Source organism: Pongo abelii, chromosome 1, assembly GCF_028885655.2.
Source record: "Pongo abelii isolate AG06213 chromosome 1, NHGRI_mPonAbe1-v2.0_pri, whole genome shotgun sequence".
NCBI lineage: Eukaryota > Metazoa > Chordata > Mammalia > Primates > Hominidae > Pongo > Pongo abelii.
In genome coordinates, this window is record NC_071985.2 from 68,806,131 (window position 1) to 68,820,438 (window position 14,308).

General features: G+C 47.6%; 2 protein-coding genes across 2 annotated transcripts in view; both read right to left on the minus strand.

Annotated features, from left to right (window-relative positions):
* The window catches only part of LOC129057762 (uncharacterized), a 79,983-nt gene extending 78,662 nt beyond the window's left edge, over positions 1-1,321 (minus strand). Inside the window, exons 1-2 of the mRNA XM_054548393.1 lie at positions 1,289-1,321; positions 740-792 (exon numbers count right to left, since the gene is read on the minus strand). Of these exons, the coding sequence (XP_054404368.1) occupies positions 740-792; positions 1,289-1,321 (86 nt within the window). The remainder of the gene's footprint in view (positions 1-739; positions 793-1,288) is intronic.
* Positions 1,322-11,764: 10,443 nt separating this feature from the next.
* IER5 (immediate early response 5) lies at positions 11,765-13,971 on the minus strand. The gene has a single exon (XM_024235692.3). The coding sequence runs from the start codon at positions 13,702-13,704 to the stop codon at positions 12,721-12,723; it is 984 nt and encodes a 327-aa protein (XP_024091460.2). The 5' UTR covers positions 13,705-13,971; the 3' UTR covers positions 11,765-12,720.
* Positions 13,972-14,308: the final 337 nt, after the last annotated feature.

Consider the following 14,308-nt stretch of genomic DNA (forward strand, 5'->3'; position numbering starts at 1 on the left):
CTAATATCTGTCTCCTTTTGGGAACATTTGTACAAGCTCTTACCAGTTATAGTCAGGAGGATTTATTTGTCTACTGTTTTCTTTATGGGTACAATATGCATATTTGTGTTTATCATATATCCTTCTGAGTTTTATTATTTATTAAATCACAGCACTCAGATGCTCTCTTGGGGAGGGACTGTAGGTTAGAGACAAAATAGGCCCAGTAGGGCCCTTGCACTTAGAGCCCCTCTCCCAGAAACCAGGTTCCAGAAGCTTGCCCACCTCCCAGGGTTACTCATTCTGAGCACCAGGCCAACAGCCAATTTAAGGGCTGGTTCTGGGATTTCAGCATCTCTCTGCCTGGTACCGAATGAAGACTATCATCTCTGCCTCACTGGAGACCTCATTAGGACTTGAACTCTGGTCTTTGTTCCTTCCCAGTAGGTTCTATACAGTGGAGAAGGTGTGGGGAGGAGGGGGGTCAGGTAAGCCCACAACTCCCAGAGCAACAGGAGTCCAACAGCCTCTGAGAACCAGGAAGTGAGTAAACAAGCAATTACCAGAAAGACAGGGAAGAGCCCGGTAACCCGAGAAGTGGTTCAAATTATTTGATTCCACTCCCTGCCTTCCCTCAAGCCCTCCTCCCCACACCTCCCACCCAGCTTCTCAAGGCTAATTTCACCCCCTTCTGCCTACTCTCCAAGCGAAATTCCACCCCAGTGGAAGCCGAGTCCCAGGGGTGAGAGGTGGACGTTACATTCTGGCTAGGGTCTTCAGGGCTTGGCCATTGTCAATATCGCTGCCGTTTGTCTGTATGGCAAGAAGGGGAAAGAATCAGATGGTGCTGCCTGCTATCCTTGCCACTCAGTACCCCTCCAGCCTTCCAATCCCTTTGGGGAAGAGGGGAGTTTAGGAAGAAAGAGGTGACTCAGACCTTGCTTCTCAGAAACTAGAGCGGGAACCCAGCTGGGCTGCAGGAAGTGTGGGGTCGGAGTGAAAAGAAGCCTCACATTCCTTTCTCTCTTTTGGCTTGGGAGCTCCCTCTTGCCTACTGCTTCTAGGCTAGTCCCCATTTTTTCACTGTCTCTGGTTCTGCTGATACCAGAGCAGATCCTGGCAGAAAAGGTTTTGACATAGAAAAGATTAAGGTCCGGCACTTGTCTTCGAAGAGTTTACAACTTGGTGAGAAAAAGAGAGGTAAGGCATTTCAGGAAATTTCAAAATATGTACACAAATAACAAGGCAATGTACGATAGATGCCTCAGGAGAAGTGCCGCTGTTGCTGTTGGCCCCAATCACTTCTCACCTGCATTATTGAACAGCCCTCTAACTGGACCATGCTCCACTGCCCCACTTAAAAGCCTTCCTTGGCTCCCTGACATCTTTTAAGGTGAAACCAAACCCCCTTCCATGGCATGCCCAGTCTTTTGCAATCTGACCCCTCTTAATCCTCAGGGCCATTCTTCACACCCATGCTCCAAACAAAAGGAAGGAAGCATTTGTGATGTTCAGCTCCTACCAGCTCTCAAGGCCTCAGGGCCTTTGCACATGCAGCTCTATCTGCCTGGAATGATTTCCCCCTTATTCCCTACTTGGCTAAGTCCAATTTGCCATTTGCGACTCAGCGCAGAAATAACCTCCTCTTCGCAGGAACCCTTCCCTGACACTCTGTCTGGGTTAAGTATTCCTCATCAATATTCCTATATCACAGTAGTATTAACCCTGGATTGTAATGATCCATTTTTCATCCCTCTTCCCTCTAGATATCAACTTCCTTACTCATCTTTGTACCCAGTGCCTGACACAGAGTAGACAATAAATGATGGCTAAATGAAAGGCTGACTGTCAGGCAGAGGAGTTCATAGAGAATATGGGAAGTTATTAGAGGCTTTTGAGTCAGAGACTGATAACATCACCAAAACTGTACTGTCAGATGAGTAATCCATTAGTTATAAGGTAGGGCTGGGGTGGGGGTAAGGGGGGCTTTGAGGCGAAATGGAGAACAGACTGAAGTAAGAAGTGTGTGAAGAACAAAGATGGTACCAGTGGGAACTAGAAAGCAGGAATAGAAATGAACTACATTGTGAAGATAATGCTGTGAGCTTAACGAGTGTTTAGATGTGTTGGTAAGAGGTATGGGGGATGGGGTTGGAGGTAGGGGGTTAAGGCCAAGATTTGCAACCCTGGTACCTGAGAAGGAATGCGAGTGGAAGAATCAGACAAGTCAGGAGAAGGCACTAAATGCAGATAGCAGTGGGGCGAGGGAATCTGTGAGACGAGATTATCTGTTTGTTTTTAGAAATAGCTTCATCTAATTAGGACAGAGAGCAAGACTGGAGGAATTTTGAGCCCTGGGTTGAGTTTTGTCTCTGGGTGGTCTAGGCATGCAAAGACTAACAAGTTAGAGCCTCACCTTATCTTTTCAGCAAACTGTAACAAAGGTCCAGTAATGATGCCGGTTTGTAAATCACTTTCACACCTTTAGCATGAAAGGATCCCACTACCAAGTGGAACTATTAATTCTTTTGCATTCCCCCCGCCCCCATGTTCCAGAGGAGTTTGCTGGGGGATGATGCTGTTTTTCTACCTGAACGGGGCTATGTTTTATCAAATACACTGCAGTTCTCAGTCCATTACCTTTTTCTCCTTCTCACATTCTTCCTGTTTTCTGACTCTGAATTTATTTTAATCTCGTGTTTCTCTTTAAATCATCACAGACATCTGTCTCTCTTGCCTTCCCTATCCGTCCACTCCACTCTCCTCTCTTATTCCTTTCTTCTCCTGATCCTCTTGTCAGTTGCCTTAAGAGACCTCAAACTGCTTGGCTTCTCTCCCTCCTCTCTCGGTATCCGGAGCCTCTTTGTTGGACATGTCTCAACCTGTTTTCAGTCTCAGACTAATCCTCCATAACACTGAAAATGACAGATGAGGTCAGACTTGGGGAGGGAAGGAAGAGAAAATTTTTACCCAGGAAACCATGCTCATTCATAACTGGCTTTCCAAATGAGAACAGACTACAAGTGTGCGTGTGCACGTGTGTGCATGTGTGTTTTCTGCTGGCAAGAATGACAAATCCTGCTTTCCTCATAGCACATGTTTGCATTCCAATATGTTTTAAACTCCTAATCTATAAAGGGGATGAAGCATCAGAAATCTCTATCTTTAGATTAGTAGCTGGCAGCACTAGGGTTTCGGGAGTGATCCTTTTATTCTCCAGGATCCCTTAGCAGTTTGTTACCTTGCCAACTGGTATGCTGGAGTTTCAGCTGCAGGGTTCTTCGTGAGCTGGGATTGAGGAGGGGAATGCAGACTGCTGATACTAACAAGGTCCCTGGAGTGATTTATTAGTGTCTCTTGTCTCCTTTTATTTGACAGGAGAAGAAAAAGAAAGTGTTTATTCCTCCTGATAAGAGACTCATATTTAGGAGTTTATGTATTCAAATCCCATTCACCCTCACTCTAGCTGTTTCTGCATCCAATGGTTCTGTCTTAAGACATGTGCAGGCCCTTTCAATTGACCCCAGATCCTTTCTAGCTGCCGCCTGGTTCTTTTTTGCCTTTATGCCAAATTTCTTGGGGGGAAGGAGCTACAGCCAGGGCCCCCACATCTTTCCACTCACTTATAATCTAGTTTTCTCTCCCATCTTCTACTGAACCTCTGTCAAAATTCACCAGTTAAAACTTAGCTGAGCATAGAGGCGTGTGCATGTAGTGCCAGCTACTCGGGAGGCTGAGGCAGGAGGATCACTTTGGCCAAGAAGTTCAAGGCTGCAGTAAGCTATGATTGCACCACTGCACTCCAGCCTGAGCAACAAAGACCCTGTCTCTAAAAGAAAAAAAAAATGTGGCTGGGCACAGTGGCTCACACCTATAATCCCAGTAGTTTGAAAGTCTGAGGGCAGGAAGATCCTTTGAGGCCAGGAGTTAGAGACCAACCTGGGCAACATGGCGACACCTCATCTCTACAAAAAATATAAACATTAGTTGGCATGGTGGTGCGCTCCTGTAGTCCCAACTACTTTGGGAGGCTGAGGCTGCAGTGAGCTGTGATCGTTCCACTGCACTGCAGCCTGGGAGACACAGCAAGACCCTGTCTCAAATAATAATAATAATAATTCACTAATGGCAGTCTTAGTTCAAGGACATTTTCTTTGCCCCATCTCCCTTCGCAGCAGCCAGGCTCTACTCCTACCTCTCTACAAACTGTTCCTTTTAACAGAGCCCTCTTCCTATTCTAGCCCCTACCTTTAGGCTTCCTCATCACTAGGTCTTAGCTTTCTGCTCTTTTTCCTTCCCTGTAGTTTATTTATTCTCACAGTTAAGCTGTAAACTTGACCATGCCTCTCTAGGAAGCAGCACGTGAAGAGGCCCAGGAGCCTGCAAAAAAGTTACCTAAACTGCAGATAGTTTGTATGGCTGGAGGCAGCATGTGAGAGAAGAAATAACAAGACACAGCTAGACCTTGAGTGACCTAAAGCTGAGAAATTCACGCTTGATTCTGAGATCAGTGGAAATACCTGCTCTTTAAACTTTAATGTGCATATTGATCACCTGGGGATCTTGTTAAACTGCAGATTCAGTAGGTCTGAAGTGGGGCCTGAGATACTCTCCGTTTCTCCTAAGCTCCCAGATGATACCCATGGTCCCTGGACCATACTTTGAGAAGCAAGCGACTAGCCGACACTTAACATACTATCAAGTTTTGGGGGGGTTCTATGTTGTTTTGCGTCTTAACTGGAATGTAATGGCCGTGTGGGCCAGGGTCCTGTTGTCTGCATCTTTGTATTCCCTATTCATGAGTTTCTTCTGGGTATTCCTGTCAATGCTTAATTGATGGGATCCAGGACTGAGTTGTTTATATCTTTTAGCTTTGCTTTACAAACACGAATTTATCTTCTAATCACAATTGGGAGGCAAGTGGATACTTTATTTTAAAACTGTAAATAGCAACCAACAAAGATGAATGACTTTCCAAATCGTGAGTCACATGTCCAGAGTCAAGACCACAGTCCCTTGCCCAGAGAGGTCTCAAGGAATCAGTCCAGGGCTGATTCTAACACTGCCTCTGCTTGGGTCCTCACTTGACCGTTCATGATGACCTGCTGTTCACTCTCTGGACCTCATTTAGTCTTTTCTGCCTGGTAAAGTAAGAGACTCCCCGCTTCATCTCCTGAGGGCATTCAGGAGCCTTAGCAAGCTGCCAGCTCCATGTTAGGCGGCCAGATGCCTGATGTTGAGGTGACTGAAAGGTTGGGAAGCAGACAGCTGGGCCAGCCCACGCACCAGAATCGCCCCCACACTGCATCTTTACAGCTGCTCTCTGCAGTGCAGGCTAGGAGCGCCTTTCAAAATGCATTCTGAAGAGGCAGGGGGTGCGGGGAGAAACCGGCAGGAGCTATAGAACATAATCACCCAAGCAGAGCATCCCATATACCTCAACTTCAGTTTCTGACACTGAATCTTTGCTTTTAGGGATTTCTCCCATGGCCCTAAAAAGAAAAGTCACTACACAGTCTCTTAAGTAGGTCACACAGAGTGCTAGCTGATAAATGCAGATGCCAAGGCACTTTCACCCTTTTCCAAACCAAAAATAAAACTTGGAAATTGTCTGAAGAAAACAGGAGGTTGTGATGCAGTTTAAGAAAAGCCAAGGAGAAAAAAGTGGGTGGGGTGCTTCTGCCCTAAATTCACTGGGCCCATAGCAGACCTTCTCGAGCAGAACTTGACTGAGTGGCAGTTCCTCCTCCACCTCCCCACATCACTTCACAACCCTGTAACTCACTTCCCGCTGGTCACCTCTGCTGCACGACCCCAGGGGGTTATGAGGACTCCCCAGTCCCACTTTAGTGACTCTGTAAAAAGTCTCTATTAATCAATCAAAGCCTAGAAGGGGGAGATAAGGCAAAGAGGCACTTTTGGATTTCTCCATCTGAGCAGCTCTGTGATTCATTATCTGTTCTAGAAAGCAGCACATGCAGTTCCAGCAAAAAAAAAAAAAAAAAAAAAAAAATTGGGGTGGGGAGCGGAAATGCCGTGTAGCCCACGTTCGGGCTCCCCTGGCTTTGCCTCTCCTTTCCTGCATCTGGCCACAAGCCAAGTTGGGTTTCAGCTGCTGCTCCTGTTTCTAGGATGTATACTCCCCTACCCACCCCCTGCTATTATGATGGAATTGGCGGTCTGGTGAGACACAGTGAGAGGATGATTTCCAGCTAACACAGCTGTGGCTTGATCTCCAGGGCCCAGAGTCTCTGAAGATTCTTTGCAAGTCTCGTGGTCAGGAAATCCAAATCTTTGCTCCTTCTTAGCAGGCTGTAGCATTCCCACTCACAGTTCTCTCCTTAGCAGTCAGATTCTTCCAGAGGAAAATAATGAACATGAACGTCCTCAGGAGAGGGTGGAGGGAGGGGAGACAGAGAAAGACCTAGACAGACAGAAATGGAAAGACAAAACAGCTACAGCGCTGAAGGAAGTATCTGTGCCACAGAAGACAGGCAGATCCTGTGACTGGCTAGAAAGAATGAACCAGATGTGGATCAACATAGAGAAAAACTCATGGATGGTATCTTGGATTCTGGAAGATGATCAAGTGTGGAGAGTACCAAAGGAAATCCTACACTTCAGAGACAACATCAGTGTTTGTACAGAGGGAACAAAATGGTTTTTCTTTTACCTCACAGCATGCAAGTTTCCAACAGCTGCTCTGCCCCAAGACTTGAGAGGTGGAATGGGTTGAAGAACAAGCAGGTGGGAACACATGGCTTTCCGCACATCCCTGAATTCTAGAAAAACTGAAAGGAGCCTTGTCTTGGCATCTGGTGGAATGATTGGGCTGGGGCAACCTTGCAGAGGCCCCATTCATAGGGAAAAAGCAGAGGGCTGGGACCAGGACTGCCTTGGTGCTAAATGGATGGAAAGGGGGCAGCTGTCTCACCATCCTGTAAGTTAGGGATATGGCTTACCACACAGGCCTAGAGGCTTCTTGTGACTGGGTCCCAGAAAACTTTATTACATAAAAAGTAGATTTACTGCAAATATCCCAGATGATATGGTTTGCCTCTATGTCCACACCCAAATCTCAAGTTGTAATCCCCACATGTCAGGGGAGAGAAGTGATTGGATTATGGGGTGGTTCCCCCATGCTGTTCCCATGATAGTTTTATAAATGGTAGTTTCTCCTGCGCTCACACGTGCTGTTGCCTGCTGCCATGTAAGACGTGCCCACTTCCCCTTCCGCCATGATTGTAAGTTTCCTGAGGCTTCCCCAGACATGAAGAACTGTGAGCCATTTAAATCTCTTTTGTCAATTACCCAGTCTCGGGTATTTCTTTATAGTGGTGTGAAAACGGACTAATATAATACACCAGGCCAGCTCTATGCCAGTCCCCTAAAAGAATCACCTGCTAGAGATGCTCAGTGGCAGTGCCGGGTACCAGCCCTTCTTCCTGCAGCTTCCAAAAGCTGATAGCCAATACTCTATTTCACCTGCCCATAAGTGGGCAGCATCCGGTGGTAGAGGCTGCTGCTGGTCTGGAGAGGAGAGAAGAGAGGCCCTTTCAGGAATGCAGTCCCTGGAGGTTTCTCCTTCCCTGCCTGAAGGATTCCAGAGGTCTGAGATAAACCCCAGGCTGTAGTCCAGCAAAGAGCTTTGGGCTGTATTCCTCTGGGAGACAGCAATTGCTAGAGAGAGATTTTATTTTAAAACCCCCATTCCCACTGGGGGAGGGAGCAGTGGTAGCAGGCATTGGGAAAAACTGTGTTTGAATCAGGAAGGCGGCATTCAGCTAGAGGTGTGTATCCTTTCACACTTTCTGCTCTTCCACATTTGTTCCCTATCGTACCCTTAAGAATTATTACTGAAAAACTCCAAGGGCATGCGTTAAGATCACAGTGATTCCTAACATCAACTCTCCTTCTATGTTTTTCCTCCCAAGGCTTTCCACTGGGTTGAATTTTAAATTTGAACAATGGTTCAAAGGCTGAGAGACAAACTGCTCATTACTGGAAAGAGTGCCAGGAATCCTGGGAAGCAGGCCTCCCTCCCCACCGGAGCACTGAACCTCATAGTAATGGCCTCTTTCATAGTCACGGAAAGGTTGGATCAGCGTTTCTTCTCACTCCTGTCTTTTTTCAGGGACTGCTGGGATAAAAGGAAGTCTAGAAGAATAAAAAATTCACAAACAGGACAAGAATAAAATATTTAGGGCAAGAGATCAGAAATCCTTTGGTTATTCAGTGAACTGAACTAACTCTACTTTTTTTAAAAAAAGTACAAGGAAACAAATGTCCATCAAACGCCATATCACAGTGGGATTAGCCTGTCGACCCCATCACACAGGATCTGAGGCTAGGTTATCATGCCTAGTAAGCTGCAGTAAGAGAGACTCAGACTAACCCAGTGATAAGATGGAACAGTTTTATAATTATTAATTTCATTCCCAATATTTCCAACATCTTTATTCTGAGAAGCTTTCCACCAAAGTTGTCAAATGACCCATTTCCTCTCACTTCACACTCCCAAATCCAATCAGTGATGAGTAGAAGGAATGGAAAGGTTATTTGGTGCCATAAAGAAAACCCAGTCACTTTGGAGGAGCAATTCAGGCTTTCCATCATTAGTTCCTGTCGCCAAGAACAAATGATGGTTTCTAAAAGGGACGACAGAGTTAAAACATGGTTGAGAAGTACATACTGGGCCGGGGGCTGTGGCTCATGCCTGTAATCCCAGCACTTTGGGAGGCCAAGGCAGGTGCATCACCGGAGGTCAGGAGTTTGAGACCAGCCTGGTCAACATGGTGAAACCCCGTCTCTACTAAAAATACAAAAGTTAGCTGGACGTGGTGGCGTATGCCTGTAATCCCAGCACTTTAGGAGGCTGAAGCAAGAGAATTGCTTGAACTAAGGAGGCGGAGGTTACAATGAGCTGAGATCACACCACTGCACTCTAGGCTGGGTGACAGAGAGAGACTCTGTCTCAAAAAAAAAAAAAAATACATTACTAACATTTATCCCTTTATTCCCTTTTTTCCCACCACCACACCGGCTAATTTTTATATTTTTAGTAGAGACAGGGTTTCACCATGTTGGCCAGGCTGGTCTTGAACTCCTGACCTCAGGTGATCCACCAGCCTCGGCCTCCCAAAGTGCTGGGATTACAGGTGTGAGCCACCGCGCCCAGACTTTATTCCCTATTAATGTGATCTTCTTGGAGTACTTGTTGGAAAGCACTTTAAACATCTGGCTTTTACGCAGCAGTCAGAAGGTTTTTTTTACACCCCAGAGCTAAGGTTAATTTGATCAAGAGACCAGGTCCCTCCCAGAGTGGTCAAGAAGTGGTTAGGTACTAAAACCATGGCATCGTTTCTAGTCACACTGCATCTGATTTGGTTGTGTGGTAGCCCTAGGTTGGCATTGGGAAGGCTCTTGTCCAGGACCTATCAATAAGCATGTTTTAAACATTCCATGCCCAAGTAATTCAAGCAAAAATAACTTTATGGGCTACTTTTTTCTTTACTCATCCACAGAAAGCATTTTTATGTCAACAAGAACTTTGCTCCTTGCCTGTTTTCACTCCAGCTTACTCCTCCCTGAAAATAGAGTTGTTTGATACAATTGGAAAAATCATCCGGTTGGTGTGAGACATTCACAGCAACAAAACTATGTTGGTAGAACAAAGCTTCCTGACTGCCAAGTGTCCAGAGAAAAAGAGGAATAAAAGAACCCAGCATTCACACATAGAACCACTTAAAAACAGATTCTCCATTCTCCTCTTTTACAAATACACACAGATCTTTGACCACAGTGTATCTGATTTATACACAGAATTAACTTCTACATTAACAATAATTAACAGTTGCGTGCTTATTACATATGAGGTACTCTAAGAGCATTAACTCATTAATTTTCACAACCCTATGAGATAGATCCAATTATCCCAATTTTACATTTGAAAAACCTGAGGCACAGAGATAAAGTAACTTGTCCAAGGTCCCACAGCTAGGTGGCAGAGCCAAGATAGAAAAACCCAAGCAGGTCAGGTTGTGGTGGCTCATGCCTGTAATCCCAGCACTTTGGGAGGCTGAGGCAGGAGGATTGCTTGAGGCCAGGAGTTCAAGATGAACCTGGCCAACATAGCTCACTTTATATTTACTTTTTATAATAAAATAAATAAATAAAGGAAGACACCAAGCAGCCTGGCTCCAGGGCCCATGCTCTAACTACTATACTATACTGCTTCTGCAACAAAAAAGAGAATGATCTTTTCTAATTCCTACAAAGCTTTATTCTCCTATCAAGTATGCCAATTTACATTCTTTAAGCAGACACATGGACCCAGGTTCATCTTAATGTGAAACCAAGGATCAACTTTAGTCTCATCCAAAACACATCAGCTCTCTTAAACACACCAAATGTTACCCCCTTTGAAACATAAAATACACTGAGATCGCTGTTCAAGCATCATACTTTCTAACAACAGGAAATGTTTGCAGAATTAAGGCCCTGGACACCTTCTTCAGTTTAAGCAGTCAGCACTTGATGAATCTTTTGTAGCTGTAACAGAATTTAAGTAGCTACTTTCTGAAAGAAAAAGTCAATTTAGCAAGACCCTAATTTGAGAATGTTTAATTCTATAAATACATTATTATGGCGACAGAGCATAAAGTAGAAAGTTCCCTATGCTTAAGTAACCACTAATAGATTTGCCGAAATATGAAGGCAGAAGGCACTGGCCTATTCAGCTAAAACAGAAGTTCATATAATTGGGAGTTAAGGCCAAGACACCATTCATATGCCTCTTATGCACGAAGGCTATGACCTTTAAACCTTTGTCTTTCTTCAATCTCTCCCATCTTTTAAACACCCTATATACTCAAGTTGTTAGAAACCAATACCATCTTTTAAAGTCCTGGCAACTGTACCGTATTTTAATAAACACCATTCCTTAATTGATTTGCTTCTGAAGTAGATTATTGAATACCTTTCAAACATTGAACATCAAGAGACAAAAAACTCTCTTAATGGCAGTGATTTTAGTAAAATCGATGGATGTTCTGGCTATCATCACCTAAGTGTCTACCATGACCAAACACTGATGTCACCATTTGAGTAACAAAACAAATCAGGAAGTTTTGCTAAATGAGAATTAAATTTGCCCAGCCCTCCTTCTTTATCTGGTTTGATGCAAGCAATTTCCCTCTCAGCAATACATTTACTTTCTAGATATAGGAGAAAAATTGAAAATTTACATCCTGATATCCACTGTGATGCAGAGGTGGACCTGACAATTTGGACAAGTCAGTCTCTTTCATCTTCCTATGTCAGTTCGAATGGGCTTTTAAGGTAAACTACTATCTAAACTTTTTTTTTTCAATTACAAAGCTAAAAGATGATCCATATTAATAGCTTAACAGGAAACAAAGTTTTGCTGAAAAACATTTTTGTGGATAAGCGGGGCTTCAAAAGTTGATGGTTAAATTACTTAGTATTAGACACCCACATATTGGGTGACAAATTGGTCTAAACTGATCTTTAGAAAAGGCAGTTGTAGTGGCAGGTTTCTAGAACCTGGCAGGTCGCTGATATTAGTAGCTAATAGCAGTCCTCTGATCTAGGAGGAAAAATTAAACGTGTCTCTCTTGATACTTAGTGGAGTCAGTAAACAATGTCCTCAGTCTGCGAATGACTGATACTAAGAACCACACCTTCAATTTTCTAGCCCAGGCCCTGGTTTCCCTCCTCCCACTTCCCTCCCAACCCAGGCAGGTTATTACAGACAAGCAGGCAGTTACGTTGCTTCAAAATATTTAATACGTGTTAGACACGTAGAAGTTACATTTTTATACAAAAATCAATACAACGAAGGAGAAAATACTGTACAAAAACCTTATCAGCTCCCCCAACCTTTATACAACAAAGACTGGAGTCACCATATCTACAAAACCATAAGGTCTTTCCACTTCGGGCTTCTGTCTGTAAACTTTCATTAAACACTTTTTAAAAGCACTGTGTAGTACTTCTGACCTAGAGCTTTTAAAAATATATCTTTTTTCTATAAACTCCATTATTTCCAAGCTTGAACTCTTCTGTGAAGTTCGTCAAGTTTTTCTCCCCTGCGGGGAAGCAAAGGACCGTTTATATGCCCCTTTCCTAGAGTAATCACAGGATACAAACGTTTCTTCATTGGGGGAGAAAGGTGGGGAGGGACAGAAGGAATCCAAGTCTGTGCTCCTGGCTAAATCCCTCTCGTCTTAGGAAATCCTGTGCGGAAACGCCACTCCTGGCCCTGAAGCGGGTCTAGCTTTCCGGTGAGGGGTGGGTGTAAAGTCCCTCCCTCCCCGGAGAACGAATGGGGAACTCCCCGGCCCAACCTTTTAGCCGCTTCCTTCTCCACGCAGCCGGCAGAGGAAAGTCCCTGTCTGCCCCCAATCTCTTAAGCCCTGGGGAAGGAGTGGTGCATTCCAGAAGAGCAAAATATTCTTAATGCCACAAGACAAACTTACATACACAGACATACAACAGACACAAAAGTTAACGATCGTCCTCTTCCAATGAGCCTCAAGCTCCCAGGTCTCCAGATAAGCCAGATGCGCCCGGGGGCAGTTTGCGATGCCCGGAGGCAACCAGTCCGCCCAACGCGCTCAGCGCCCGCGGTCTCTGGGCGTCCTCGCAGCCGGGAAGGGCCCGGCCCTCACTTCGGGGACGCCCGCTGCTCAACCTCCTCCCCGCACAGAGGCCAAGGGCTCAGAAGGCCACGATGGCTGTGCTCCAGGGGTTCATGTCTCTCAGCACCGGCTTATCGCAGCAGATCTGCCCGGGCTCGGCGGCTTCCGGACCGCTCTCCTCTCCCTCCTCTTCCTCCCTGCCGCCCCCGGGGCTTTTCCGTAGGAGTCCCGAGAAACTGGAACCGAAGATGCTGATGAGGTTAGCCACGTTCCCGGTCTCCATCTCCTCCGCGTCGTCGTCCTCTCCTCCACTCGGCGGCTGCTCTAAGTTCCGGCGGGGCTTCTTAAGCGGGGTCGAGCCGGGCGCCGGGCAGCCCGCTGGGCCGCCGCCCACCCCCGCCGCGCCGCGCTTCCTAGGGCACACCGCGGGCGGCGCGGGGGGCTCGTCCTCGGCTGGTCGCGGCGCGCAGCAGCAGGCAGCGCGGGGAGTCGCTGCCGGTGTAGCCGGCGGGTCCTCCCCGCCTAGGGGGCAGCCGCAGGGGCGGCGCGCGGCACGAGATCCCTCGGGGAAGACGCCCCAGCCTCCGGCGGGACCCTCGGGTTCTCTGGCTGCCGCCTGGCGCGGCCCCTCCACGCGGCTCCAAGCAGCTTCCGTCGCGTCCGCCTCTCCGCCCTTAAGAACGTCCCCGACTCCAGTCACCGTGGCCACCGGCACCTCGTCCCCTACCCGCGGCGCGTCTGAAACGGAGGAGTGCTCCGGCTGCGGCTCGGTCTCCGGCCAAGAGGCACGGGCGGCGGGCGGGGGCGGCTCTCCCCAGCCGGCGGGTGGCCCTGCCGCCGGCTCCCCGGGCTGCTGCTGCGGTGGCGGCGCCGGGGTCCCAGCGGGACCGGCCAGGTAGAGGCCGGGGCACGGGTCGCTCAGGTAGACTTGGCGGGCGCTGCGCAGCACCAGCGAGACCAGGAGGTTCTTATGCAGCTTGATGCCGCCGCGCTGGACCCGCGAGTTGTAGATCTTGCCCAGAGAGATGCTGACGATGCGGTGAGCCTCCAGCTTGAACTCCATCCTGCCTCCCCTGCACAGGGCCGTCGGCGCCGGGATGACGGGGTGTTACGTTCGGAAACTGGGAGGGAACGGGAGGCGCAAACAAGTCCGCCCTCTGGGCACACCCTCGATCACCTAAGACTCCGAAGAGAAACGACTCCGGTCACTCGCGCGCGGCTCTACTAACCTCTCCACACAAGACAACTGCCCCGTTTCGGGTCCGGTCGCTGAACAGGGCAGCCCGGCCGCCCCGCGCTTTATATAGGCTCCTCCACCGCCAATCACGAAGGGCCGCCAACCGTTCCGAGGCTGGCCGGCGCGCCCTCGTGCGCCGCGCACGGCCAATCGGAGCCCGAGGAGGGGCGCCAGGGCCCGTTCGAACGTTAGTCCCGCGGAGCAGGCTCTTAAAGGGGGCGACGGCTTGCGGCCGCAGACCAGGCCTGTGGGGAGTGAATGTTGGGGACCGTGCTCGAGAGCGCTACTGTTTGGAGTTACAGATTCTGGCTTGTGCGATGGCTTGCCGGAACCAAAGCGAACAAAATATTCGAACTTTCTTCCGAGCACGGTGGTGGACTCTGTTCTGCCATAAAGTCCTGATGCGTCCCTGATCGACTCCGCCCTCACC